The 14,095-nt window shown below is 44.7% G+C and overlaps 1 protein-coding gene across 7 annotated transcripts in view; it reads left to right on the top strand.

Moving 5' to 3' along the window:
• Window positions 1-13,739, top strand: part of FGF1 (fibroblast growth factor 1) — a 98,955-nt gene extending 85,216 nt beyond the window's left edge. For 6 of the 7 annotated variants that reach the window (XM_059174917.1, XM_059174914.1, XM_059174915.1 and 3 more), the window contains 2 exons: window positions 5,726-5,829; window positions 10,426-13,739. In XM_059174917.1, coding sequence (XP_059030900.1) covers window positions 5,726-5,829; window positions 10,426-10,620 — 299 coding nt within the window. In that variant the 3' untranslated portion in view covers window positions 10,621-13,739. The remainder of the gene's footprint in view (window positions 1-5,725; window positions 5,830-10,425) is intronic. The other variant, XM_059174920.1, reaches the window with a different exon arrangement.
• The last annotated feature ends 356 nt before the right edge of the window (window positions 13,740-14,095 follow it).

Below are 14,095 nucleotides of genomic sequence, written 5' to 3'. Positions count from 1 at the left end.
CTTTCATCCTGGGAATGCCAGGGACATTAGAGCCAAGGACCCTCCTACCTCAGACAGGAAGTCCTAAATTCCTGCTCGGGATAAAGAAAAGCTGCTTCTTCCTGTTCGTGCAGGTGTTGGTTAACCTGGTGGAAGGCGATAGAAAAGGAAACTGAGCAGAGAACGGGGGAGCCCTAGTGCCCCCTCATCCCTGTCCTGCTTCATTAACTTTCCTGGCTCCATCACCCCCTAAGAAGACTCACCTTCATGGACACCTGTGCTTGGGTCTGCATGGGGCCTGGGTCAAGCCCAAGTGGTCAAGAGCAAGTAACAGGAGCCTTGGCCAGCTCTGAGTGTTTGCCCATTGACTAAGAGCTGAGCTTTATACAACCACGATGGCCCCAAAACGGAGAAGTCCACGGTCACCAGAGCCCCATCACCTACACTGAACCAGGGTCACCCGGTGACTGGGTTTGCCTCAGAGTTGTGTCTTTAACAGAATGAAGAGCTAGGACAAAAGAGAGGCTCCTCCCACTGCCCTCTGCAGACTCAGCCCTTCTCCTCATCCTTCCCAGGGCAGCAACTGTAGGAATTTGTTCTGAATCTAAGGCACATTTTCTCATTTTACTCCCTATATATTCATGAGCTATGCGCACTGTTTGGTGTTTTATAAAGGATTTCATCAAGGATTTACTATAATCTTTTGCAATTTGCTTTTTTCACTCTGCATTATTTTCTGCTTTCTTTGAAAGATTATATAATATATATATATATAATCTCTCTCATATATATAGATTATATATATAATCTCTCTATATATATATATTCATTCTACCTAATACATATGTGTATGTATCATAAGACTATTTAATACATACGAGAGAGAAAGAGAGTTTTTGCTGTAGGTGTTGCACTTGTGTTTGCTTCTAGCTGAAAAATGAGCAGGGTTTCTCAAGTGGGCATATTTACCATCACAGGTCTGAGCCCCCTCGGCTCCCAGCGTGGGGTCCCTGTGTGGCACGGGGCGCGGTTCTCAGCACGCCAGGGATGGATGGGCAAGGAATGTGTGTGGACTGAGTGGCTTCCAAACCCTGGTGCTGTTCTGAGAGGGAGGAGCTGGCGCTGGGCCAGGCTGTGTGGTTTCCCCTCCCCTTTTGGAACCCCTTTCTCACACGCACTCCTTTCCGCTCCTCCTGGGCAATAGCTGCCAGAGGCTGGAGGTTGAGAAGAGTGGATGAAGTCACTGGAGGGAGCCGGACACCTCGTCGGTTCCACGAGCAGCCCCAGTTGGGTGTTACTCCTTCCTGCCAGGCCCGCTCGCAAAGGATATATGTTTAGGAAACTTAGCCAGAAAGAAATCCAGTGAAAATGAGCTATGAAACTTGGACATCCTGGAGAAATAATATTTACAGAGGAAACTCTTGAGACAAACTCTCACCAGTGCAACAAGCCTGGCATTGGGGCTCATGGCTGAGAACCGAGTCCTGTGCCAAGCAGCTCTGGCTCATGGTTACCTCCGTGAGGCCTTTGCGTGGCCAACATGGGAGTCCACAGACAACAAAGTTGACTCTACCTGCCCCCTACCCCAGAAAGACGAACGGAGACTAAGCAAGCAGAGAACAGAAATGAGCTAGGAAATGAAAATCTTTTTAAAAACACTCCTTGCTGATAATGATGTGTCAGTGTAGGTCCATCACTTGTAACACATGGACCACTGTGATGGGGGTGCTGATAATAGGGGCTGCACGCTTGTGACAGCAGGGGACATAGGGGAAATCACTGCCTTCCCTTTATTTTTTCTGTGAACCTAAAACTGCAGCAGCTAACCAAGAGCTGCAAGTGGGATACTAGATGACCATTTGCCATCTTGTACATCTTGTCTGACCTTGAACACAAAAGGGTGCAAGAAAAGAGAATTTGGCTGGATTTGGAGTCATCTTTCCCATCACTGGAGCCCAAGGTGTTATCTTACAGAGAAGAAAACACAGGATACTTGCAATACTCAGAGCTGGGCCCTGGTCACAATGTTAAATGTTGGGTAAAACATGTCATCAGCGAGCTTCAGTCTTCTCACCTATAGGACAAAGTCACTGCTACCTTCCTCCAGACAACACTGGGAAAAGCAATGGAGTCACGGTTGCTCGGTGGAAATGACAGTGATGGTCCTGGGCCCTCTTTATGCATTACATCGTTGAATCCTCAAAACAATTCCACGAAGCAGGTGCTACCATCATGCATAAGGCAACAAGAGCTAAATAACTTGCCCAGTGATCACACAGCTAATACACAGCCAAGCCAGAATTTGAATTCGTGTGGTTTGATTCTGGAACCCATACTCTAATTTTATACTGTTTATACCAAAACAGAAACTAGCACGACGCCTGGCACGCGTAGGTGATCCCTACATAGTTAGTGCCTTCCCTCGGTCCCTCTTAAACATCAGGATGATGCCGAGAAAATGGCAGAGAAATATATGCAAAACTTCTCTGAAGACCGTAAGAGCCAATGAAAGCACAAAGTACTAAAAAACCCCAATTTTATCAACATATTATTCATATATCATAGAATTAACCCACTTATGGTGTACAACTTGATGGGTTTTTTACATATCTATATTCACAGAGTTGTGACTATCTCCACAATCAATTTTAGAACGTTTTCATCCCCTCCAAAAGAAATCCTGGACCTCTCAGCCAGAATTCCCCCTTTGCTCTCCTCACCTTCCTCCTCAGCCCTGGCTACCACTCATCTATGTCCCGTCTCTATGCGTCCATCGACTCTGGACATTTCACTTAAATAGAACTATACAATACATGGTCCTTTGGGACCGGCTTTTGCACTGAGCATGTTTTCAAGGCTTATCCACACTGTAGCACATAGTAGTGCTCTGTTCATTTTTAGGGCTGAACAATATTCTGTTGCATGCAGCATTGCTATGAAAGGTATTTACTGCTTCATAGACTCTTAGAGCTGGGGAAAACTTTAGAGTCTAGACACAAAGGCTTGCCATGTTACTGATAAAAAGACTGTGGCCTCTAGGTTAAGAAGCCTCGCCAAGGTCACCCAGCAGGCTGGTGGGAGACCCTGGAATGCTCAGCTCGGTCCCTCTTACTTCATTCCACAAAGCATCACTGGAGACACAATTCAAAGTGCACAGCTTACTGATGATGGACAGCAGGTTCATCTCTGCAAATATTGGCCTAACATTGTCCATTAGACAAATCTATCGTGGCTGAGCCAGTGGGCAAGGCCCAGCATGAGGGGCTGCAGACCTACGGGCAACCAGACAGAGAAGATCCCTGATCTTTCCCCAGGTACACATTCTCCTGGGGAGGCAGAAAAAAGGAGTAAACCCCTAAGTGACAAAAATAGGTGTTTGCCGCATAAAGTGCCACAGAGGAAACAAAAGGCTGAGAAAGAGGACAATGGGGGAACTCAGGTGGCACTGGCAGGGACATTTGTGGGGGCCTTGGTGGGAAAGGCCTCTCTGAGGAGGGGGCATTTAGGCTGGGGCCCGGAGGAGAAGAAGAACCAACTGTGTCAACATCAGGGGGAAGAAGGTGCCAGACAAAGCATCAAGCGTGGGCAGGAATCCTGAGGTGGGAGAGAGCCTGACGTGTCGGGGGAGTTAAATGGGTGGGGCGGTCTGAGTGAGCGAGCAAGTGGTGTGGTGTGAGGCTAGAGGGGAGGCCCAGATCATGATGGAGGCCTTCTTGCCTGTTCTCTCATGACTACCCTCTTGGACTAACCCAAGTCAGGAGGACCCGTGGGAAAGGAAATCAATGGCTTCCAGTTTCCTTCCTGTGAATTAGATAAACTCCACTGACCACAGGAAGCTAAGGGAGACCCAAGTCTCTGTAGCAAACACATCCAAGGACAAGAGAACCACATCTTCAGTAAGGGTGAGTAACTATGTATCACTCTTGGGATGAATCAGAAGATAAGGAAAACAGAAGGAAATGGGAAAATACAAACATATTAATAAGGAAGCGGTTAAATGATTATGGTACAGCCACGCAGCCATGTAGTAGAACACGAAGCAGCTGGCTGATAGAACTAGGTTAACTCTTTCAGTGCTTAACTGGCAAGATCTCTAGTTGGTTGTTAAGCAAACAAACAAAACAACAAGGTACACAGTTGTGTGTGTATCATACCACTGGTGTTAAAAAATTTAAAAAAGCAGGAAGGATAACATGTATTTCCCAGATGTGCATAAAAGCTCTCTAGAAGGGTACACATAAAATAGATCTAGGAGGGGTTTACTCATTTCTCTCTGCCTCTCGCCAGCACCAGAGAATGTGTTCTGGGAGGAAGGACAAGGGTCTCATCTGTCCTGTTTATCACTGTATCCCCAACAGTTGCACCTGCGAGGCTGGGGGACAGAGACAAGAGAAGGGACACTCTGTCTCCTCTTACATGGTTTCCAAGTTTGAAACAGGTGAATGTATTTCCTATTCAAAGAAATTAACTAAAGCAGGAAAACAAGGAAAAGCAATGAGGGGTCTCCAGCTGCCAACCAGAGCCCCGTGTTCCTTCCAGCCCACCCTGCCTCCCAGCCTCTGACTAAGCCGACCCTTAGGGAGGCCAGCTTGTCCTCCTGGAGAATGGGTTGCTCACTGGTCCTCAGCTAGATTTTTTACCCCTAGTCATCATGATGGTTGACAGTCTAGTCACCAAAGACATCATCTAGAGAGCCCAGAATTAATTTTGCTTCTCAAATGTGAGCCATCAAAGGATCTTCCCCCTTGAGAGCGCCATTGGGAGAGAATGAACAAATGAAGAATTATTGAATGGCTGCCATACTCCAGGTAGTGGTCCAGCAGTGGGCAAGGCTCCGTAGGGTATTAACCAGTGTAAATGGGGAGTCTAACTCAGAGGAACTTAGGTCCTTGGCCTTGGCCTCATAGTTTCCCAATAATTCCTTGTTGTGGGGGCCGTCCTAAGCATTGCAGAACGTGTCACAGCATCCCTGGCCTTGATGTACCATTTGTACTGTAGCCAACAGAGCCCAAAATGTCCCCAGACATGGTCAGATGTCACCTGGCAAACATCACCCCAGGACGAGAACCACCACTCCCATCACTGCATTTCCAGACACCCACTTTGTCTTCCCGATGAGAAGCCAGGGTTCCCATCAGCCTCTGTCCCAGCTGGGCTGCCACAGAGGCTGGCCATTGACTGAACTTCACAGTGGGAGTGTTCCCTGAGTTTCAGATGCACTAACCGGTCCAACTTCCTGGGACCTCTCTGTCTGGGAAAAAAACGCTATGGGATTTTTAAAAATAACAATCTGTCCACAAGAAGCTCCCATGCCGAACAGGTTGGGGCCCTAAAAAGCCCTCCCAAAGCAGGTTGCTAATTAAAGTGGAACACAGTCAGGCTGGCCAGCTGCCCACTCTGCAGCACCCAGGGAAGCGAACGTCGCTTCCTCCTATGGTGATTCCCCGCCAGGAGGGGATAGAGACAGAGGAAGGGCGTGAGGGGTCATTCTGTAACCAACAGGGGGATGGCAGGCACGCCCATCATCATTTCTCCTTCTCTCAAGATCATTCCCAAAGGGCAGCTTTCTTTGGAGGGCAAAGAAAAAGGAACTGTATTTCTATGTTTTGATTACTGTGAGGCTCATCCTTGAGGGCACTGAGAAATGAATGAGCAGAATTTTCCATGGCTAACTGTCCTGGCCGCCAGGCCCTATCGGCAAAGGTTTAGTGTTTATTTACTTTTGCTCATGTTATTTTTGTTTCAGTTCAGCTGCAGCTCAGTGCGGAAAGCGTGGGGGAGGTGTACATAAAGAGTACCGAGACTGGCCAGTACTTGGCCATGGACACCGATGGGCTTTTGTACGGCTCAGTAAGTATGAGGCTGACATGCTTCCGGACACGGCCAAGGTTTGAGGTTTCCAGAAATCGTGTTACGTTGAGTGATGCAAACTAGAAAGCAACAATTAGTCTCTGCTTGTTGTTTTTTCCAGCAGGATTCCCACCCTCTACCCTGCCTTATTTTAGGTGCAGGCATGAAAGAGTTTCTTGTGGTGCTCTCTCAAAATACTCAAACATACTATCGCCTGGACACAGAGGAGACATTGATTGAAATTTCAGTAACTCCTCAGTCAGTCATTTCAGAATACCTATTCCCACTGTATTCATTCATTCCCACAATGTTTCTGGAGCAACACCATAGGCTGTGTGTTCTCTATGCTTCTCACAAAAACTGTAGAGCCTAGACTCCAGCGTGCAACTCGTCATCCAACAAATATTTAGCAAGTGGCTCCCATGTCTAAGGCCTGAAGGGATGTGATGATGAATGAGCCACATGCCTGTCCTTGAGAAGCAAGGTCTCAGAGTTTATTCAGGAGCTAAAAATCTTCCACATCTTCTGCTCTGACCCTCTCCTTGCTTTACACGGGTTTGACTCAGTATATGTATTGGTCTTAGGGAGAAAAGAAAAGAAACAGTGTAATTTTTCCCCTGTTGGTATCTCTGGTAGAAGATTTAAATGGAAAGAGAACTAAAGCCAGTAGGCGCAAGGTTTGAAACTATTTCCGCATTTCAATGATCCTTTCTCTATATCTTAACAATTGATCATTGAGGCTTGGCCAAACCCCTTTCTTCCCATTTATGAAGAAGATGTCTACAAAAAGGCAGCTAGTAGGGGGTTTCGGTCTGAACCTCTCTTTAACTTACATCAAACTGCCAAGGGGCAGTGGGTACAGAAGACTGCCTCTTGAAGCTGTAACTTCAGGCAGGATTCGGAATGTGAACACAGTTTGGTTTCTCATGCCACCTGCTAGGGGTCAGGAGACGACACTGTCAGAGCAATGAGCAACCTCCTGTAGGCTGTTCACCGAAATATGGATCAAATGGGGCCATTTAAAAGGGTTTGGAGATAGGCAGTAACTGCTACATAGAAAGCAGATTTTTTTTTAAGGTGGTTTTTCTTCTTGGTGATAAAATCAATCAACCGATCAATCACTGAATCTCAGACTCAAAACTGAAAATTTTCTGCAACTTTGGCAAGTTACTTGCCTCCTCTGAGCCTTGTCTAAAATGAGGCTAGTAATGGGTGGTGACTGTCACATAGAGGCATTAAGAGGGGTCTGAGAAAGAGTGCACAGAACCCACCCACTGATGTTGCCGACACGTGTAAGGTGCCCCATCAGTGAGAGCTAGAAGACGAATAATAAGTTTATAAATCCCTTATCCTCATTATTTTCCAGGTTATATTTATAGTTTATGGCTTTTCCTCTTTTAAATCTGTTTTGTCATTTAATATAACCATCTTTTACTTGTATAAAAATACTGAGGGAGCATCCCCAAATCCAATTTCCTCTAGGCTCCCACCATAGTCTTGGCCATCCTATACTTCCCCTGAAATATTCAGAGGGTAATCTTAATATATTATATCTGATAATTTATATATTTCTCCACCAATAATGATAAGTTCTAAAATATCTCCGAGCTCTGCCTCACATGTCCAACCAGTTTTAGGTGTTAATCCACCCTGGTACAAATTTTTATGTTTGGGGAAAGGATATGTTATTTTAGAAAATAAGTTTGAAAGACTATATATCAAAATATTAATATAGTTATCTCTAGGGGTGATAACCATCCAATGTTATAATATGTGAATGCCTGTCTTATCCAGATTTTCTACAGTAGGCCTATGCCACCCATATAGTGGGGAAAAAAGAGAGCTAAATATTTAAAAAATCATCTTAAAAATAGTTATGAATCAACTGTTAATCGCCAGGCCCTTGGCATTGCACCAAATGCATAACAACTACTGACAAATCCTGGTGGAGGGACAGAAGAAGTTCCCTGATGTGGCCTGCTGACTCAGCCTGTGACTCAGCCGCTGTGTGTGTGTCAACTGCTCTAGTGTAACATAGACGTCAGGTGAAGGACGTGGCTGTCCTCAGCTTCGTCACAGAACACAGGCCTGACGCCCACTAAGGGGTGTAATGGGGGACCCTCCCTATACGGGAGTGAGCAACCCACGCAGGTCCACCACTGCCCACCCCCTCCCACACCTGACAATATGCATCGAACACTAATGTCTGGATAAGTTCCTGCAGAGATAGCAAGAGTCACCCTATCAGATATTACCCTTATTTCCTATCTTGTTCTAAAAGGATCCAAAGTGTCTCATCCAGATGTCACTCCACTAGACTACAAATGAATAAGGAGCAGGAGACTTCCTGTTCCAGAGTTCCTTACAAACCAAAGGGAACTTTATGGAATCCTTTCCACACTCTCAAGAAGCAAACGAAAGTCACCACCTAGCTGGAGAGCACCTATCCTTCACAAGACTCTGCGTCGGCTGGGTAGATGCAAGGCTGACAAGTTTCCACCTCTTTCCTCAGTGAGGCTTACAGCTACATACACAAACATGCCCATGAATAAAGAATGATGAACAACAAGACTGGAAACCACCAGGAAGGGCATCACCCACCACTGTGAGTGAAGAGATGATACTGAGATCACGTGACTAGGAACTGGCACAAAGTTGATATACAGCCTAAGTATTTTATCTTCAAGTATAACAAATGTATTAGAAAATCCTGATGAAATAGGAAGCCAAACGCCTGGGGTCCTTCTTACCACTTTCTAGCAGATGAATTCCAAATAAAACAGTAATTGTTGGTAGCTATTTTTCAAGTAACTGAACTATTTAATATATCCTAGTGATCTTTCCTTATTAATAAATTGGCAACTGCACTGGATTCCATTGCATGGGTGCGCCCCTAGCTACTTCACCAATCACCTTTCCATAAAGATGTAGATTGCTTCGAGTGTGTTCCCATTATACCTGGTACTGCAAAGACCATCCTTGAAAATACCATTTTATACTTGCTCAACTATCTCCTAGGGCTCAATGCTACAAATGAAATTGCTGGGTCAAAGGTAATACATATTGCCAGACTACCCTGAGAAAATTGACACCAATTTATCTCACCAACAGTGCACAGAAGTGCCTATGTCCTATGCTCTCACAATACCAAGCATCGCAAATTTTTTTGTTCTTTGCAGATATTATAGCCAACCTGTTATATTGTTTTTAACTTGCATTTTCTTGTGAGATTGAATGTTTTCTTTCTTTTTTTTTTAAAGATTTTATTTATTTATTTGACAGAGAGAGAGATCACAAATAGGCAGAGAGACAGACAGAGAGAGAGATGAGGAGAAGCAGGCTCCCTGCTGAGCAGAGAGCCCTATGCGGGACTCGATCCCAGGCCCCTGGGATCATGACCTGAGCCGAAGGTAGAGGCTTAACCCACTGAGCCACCCAGGCGCCCCGAGATTGAATGTTTTCATCAGTTTCTTTCCCACTTCCTTTTATTTTTTTTTAAAAAGATTTTATTTATTTATTTGACAGACAAGAGATCACAAGCAGGCAGAGAGGCAGGCAGAGAAGAGGAAGCAGGCTCCCTGCTGAGCAGAGAGCCCTATGCGGGACTCGATCCCAGGACCCTGAGATCATGACCTGAGCCGAAGGCAGAGGCTTAACCCACTGAGCCAGCCAGGCGCCCCCCCTCCACTTCCTTTTAAAAGCAGGGATAGCATGCCATTTTGCTAACATCATCAGTCTCTATCCATATGGCCTTATCTATGTCCCTCCGTGTGTACATACGTAAAGATATGTGAAAATATGTTCCATCAACTGTTAGCAGTCCTTATATCAGGGTGGGTGGCTTGGGGGTGGTGGTGGTGTTTTTTTTTTTTTTACTTTCTTCTTTAAAGTAAAGTTGTGATTTTTAAAAGTACAATTCTTTTTTTAAAAAAAAGGACAAAAAAAAGGACAATTCTTTGTATGAGTAGATATTTTTTATACATAGGAAAAAATAAAGCTATGTTCAGTTTTTAAAACCTTTAAGTTACAAAATAATGTTTTATACTTAAGACACATTTTGTGCAAGTGTTTATATCCCAAACAATGTTAACATAAAAATCCTGATATTGTTAGTGAAAGTTGCTAGGATATAAAATAATATTAGTAGGTTGTCATTTATTTTTCAAGTCCAAACTTAAAAACCCCCACCACATCACAGTTTGGTTTTACCAATTTTGGCCATTTTTCAGGGCCATGTCTATGTGCCAGCCTTTAGAGACGAAAGGCTCAGCCCTGCTTTTGATGTGCTATGGCTGGTCATTTGGGACCTCCCCAGCAGGGAACTCCAGGGTCCTGAGGACAGCAGAAGGAAGGGGAACTTGCAAAAACAGTAAATGAATTTGAAGGCTCACTAGGTGCTGGGTTCTGTTCTAAGTCATTACCATTACCACTTCCCTCAGAAACAGGTCCCATTATAATCTCGCTTTTCCTAAGAAAGAAACCAAAGCACTAAGAGACTCCGTAGACTGGCCCCAGGTCACAGTGGCTAGCAGACAGAGAAACCACACTGAAAACCAGTCACTAATAATTCTCCTCTCTCCTGTCTTATCTTTTTAGCAAACACCAAATGAGGAATGTCTGTTCCTGGAAAGGCTGGAGGAAAACCATTACAACACCTACACATCCAAGAAGCACGCTGAGAAGAATTGGTTTGTAGGTCTCAAGAAGAACGGAAGCTGCAAACGCGGTCCTCGGACTCACTATGGCCAGAAAGCAATTCTGTTTCTCCCCCTGCCAGTCTCCTCTGATTAAAGAAATCTCTTCTGAGTGCCGACCACTCCAGAGGAGGCTGAGGGGATCCTCACCCAACTGACCCCAGATTGCTCCCTTGACCATTGGCTGCACTAACCCCTGGCCCACAGAGCCTAAATCTGTAAGCAATGCGCTTCTAAATGCCCCGTTCACTTTCTGTAGAGCCTCTTAGCCCAGTGCAGTTTGGAGCAGAGGGATCAAATTGCTTCTAGAGGCCAACTGGCTGGTCAGTCTGGGTGTGTGGATGTCCAGTTGCCTCCGGGCACCTGCTGTAGGCTGAGCCTCTCAAAGCAAAAGTGTGGCCAATGAAGTGTGTTCAGGGGCCTGCCATGTGGGAGATTAGTAACTGCATACAATTCCCTCTACTGAGTAAACTCTGTTGGTGATTCCCCCAAACATCTCGTATGATGCCCTTTCGTCCTTTCAGTACCCCACATATATTAACAGAGAAGTTTATGACTAGGTTAGGGGAAGGCAGTGTTCCATGAGTGGAAACTGGGACAAAGAAATCAACCCCCCGCCCCAAAGAGAAGGGACTAAAATGGCAAAGGGAGATTGGGTTCTGGTGGACAGCTTAGGAGGATGGGCTATCAATGCAGAATTAACAAAGAATGGGAGGCTTAGTCACAAGAAAGCAGAACACATCCATAGCTTTGGAAGTCCTTACAATGCCTTGACTTTCCCAAGATTATTTGGGAGCAGGAAGCCCCAGGATGATGTCAGACAGGCAGCATAAGAAGTGGGCTCTTGATAAAAGCAAAAACATCCAATGTTGGTAAATTCATTTGGGTCTGGAGTGTGGGAGTGCTGAGCAAGAAAAGAAATGTGGGCTGAGGGGATGCTTTCCTAGAAAGAGGTAGATTCCAGAAGTGAGGAGGAAAGAGAGATGGACACCATGACTGGTGCCCAGTCCCCATAAAACAGAGGAACTGGGGTCCCAGGCAAGACTTAAAAATCACAAGCGGACTGGGATCGAGTGTAGATTCTGGGGGCAGTGGGTCTGGGGTGCAGTATGTATTTCTAACATGCCCTGGGGACTGCAGGGGCTGCTGCCCTCTCCCCCACCCCCACTTTATGTAGCAAAGTGCTAAAGCAAAGGAACGTGGCTCACGCCCCAACCCTCTCTAGCCTCCCCCTTGGAAACATACACACCCCGAGACTTCCTGAGCATTTAGGCAGCGTCAGCAGCAGTGACGCTGGTGCGACGGATCATGGATTTAAGGCGCTTTGGCCCAGTGGCTATAAAATACCCATTTAGAAGAGATCCAAAAGCATACTTCAAAAATGTTAAACCCTCACCAACAGCATTTCTCAAGAGACCATTTGTGTTACGATTACTTGTATAAATATGCTTCCTGCTTAAAGTAAACTTGACCCAAGTGGCTAGCAAATTAGAAACACCATTCATCTCTGACATATGATACTGTTGCCATGTAAAGGCCCTTAATAAGCCATTTAAATTTACTGTGAGACTGTATGTTTTAGTCACATTTAAAAATATAGAGCTCAAAGGCAGTTAACTGATTAGCATTCAGCCACTGAGAATAAAATAATAGGCTATGATGTATAAGTTCTTCAATTATCTACTACTTATACTATATTTACCTATAAAAAGAGATTGTACTTTGTTTTTCATTGTGCTATTACCAATTTTCCTTTGAAAGTGGGGACTCTGAAGCAAAGATATAGCTGTGGATAAAAACTGTTGAGAATATTAGCTGACTAAGAAACTGATATGACTAATGGAAAAATAATTCTTTACTAACTGAATTGTCATGTTTATGATGGGGGGGAGACAACTTGTGAAAGTTCAAAGCAACAGTACAACTGAGGAACTGAACTAAGTTCACACTATGGTTCATAATATCATTCTGCATTCAGAACTTTTTGTTTTTGTAACTTGGATAAGACAATTCTATGTTATTTTAGTAAATCCTTACGGGCAAGATGGGGATCGTGCAGTGTGGTTTAACATCTCCTTATTCTGAAGATCCGGCAGAAAAGGGTACCAAGAGAGGAAATCTAAGATATTTATAATGGTCCATAATTTTTAGTGAATGAATCAAATTCAAATATAACACTGGCCAAGAAAAATTAAATGTTGCTAACAGATGAGACGGAAGTCTGTGGTTTCAGAGATCCAAAGCAGTTAGAAGAAACACTACAGTGGCCTCCACAACCTCCGCCCAGTCATTATTCATGCATTCATTCAGTGAATATGTATTTTGTGTCTACTGTGTGCCAGGCACTGTCCTGGGTACCGGAGCCCCTGGAAACCTTGTCTGTCTGGTTCACTGCTGTACTCTCTCCCAGGGCATTATATTTATGATGAAAGACACTGTGGATTCATTTACTTCAGTCAAGTGAAAATGCAGACTGTATAGGTTCCTGCTGAACCATCAGCAAGTCCCAGAAACCCAGGTTCTGGAAGAATTTGCAATACCCAGTGTAAGATAAACCCCTATCAAGGTGTCAGAGAACATGGCGAGGTAAACCTACTATTTTCAACCATAGAACCACGTCGGCTTCAGGGGCACTGCTTTCAAATTAGGAAAAGAGCCTGTCAGGTCTTATTGGGGCGGGGGTGGGGGGGAGGGTGGTTTGTCAGATGCCCTGCCACAAGAAACATGCTCTAGTTCCTTAAACATGGAGCATTGCTGTTGTGTTCTCTCTCTTCCTTGAGCAAGTCACGTAGCCATCTGCTTGTCACATGCCTCTCGTTTGGATTCATTCTCAGGCCAACTGTTAAGAATTGCCTGACAATCTGTATGAAGCATCAGGAGCATTTATGCTTTTGATTGTTCCCAACATGGAGGTGGTTATTGATCTGTTTCCTTGGGAGGGATGATAATCAGAGCCTCCTCCAGCCAACAGTGTGGACTTATCAAAACCTGACTAGAGCATCAAGTGGTCCTGAAGAAGATCAAGGTCCTTGCTTTGTGTCAGAAGTGACGGAGCCCAACTCCTCAGCCTTGGGGAACGTACTACCTAAACCAACGGAGCCCATGGGCTACAAAGCAGACCTCTGATGAAGAAGACATCTATCATTTTACATCACTGTTGCTCTTTTTTTTTGGCACCTTACAAGTATTAATAAATGTTCCACTAAAAGGTGATAATGTCTCTCTGAGTTTTAAAACAACACAGTCTCCTGTTCCTGTGGAAGGTCTCCCCCATCGTCCCCCGTGCACCTGACAGGTATGACTGCTGTGTTTTCTAGACACAGCTTGTCACCAGAGGATACCTTAAAAGCTGACAGGAAAGCTAAGGTAGAAACCTTTTTCATTTTGTTTGGAAACCTAAGGCAATATTAGTGTTCTTCTAGGTATCCATCAGGGAAGTACATTCAAGGGATTTGCCCCCTGAATAGCCAAGTATAATAACTAAGTCAACTGATATTTTTTCTTCAAAGTAAAAATTATGAAAATTTATGCTACTATCATACAGTTGACCATCTTGTGCTGAGGCAAATGTT

This window comes from Mustela lutreola, chromosome 5 (genome assembly GCF_030435805.1).
Source record: "Mustela lutreola isolate mMusLut2 chromosome 5, mMusLut2.pri, whole genome shotgun sequence".
In the NCBI taxonomy this organism is placed as follows: Eukaryota; Metazoa; Chordata; class Mammalia; order Carnivora; family Mustelidae; genus Mustela; species Mustela lutreola.
Note: the sequence above shows the minus strand (reverse complement) of the source record. Positions and strands in the feature narration are given on the sequence as shown.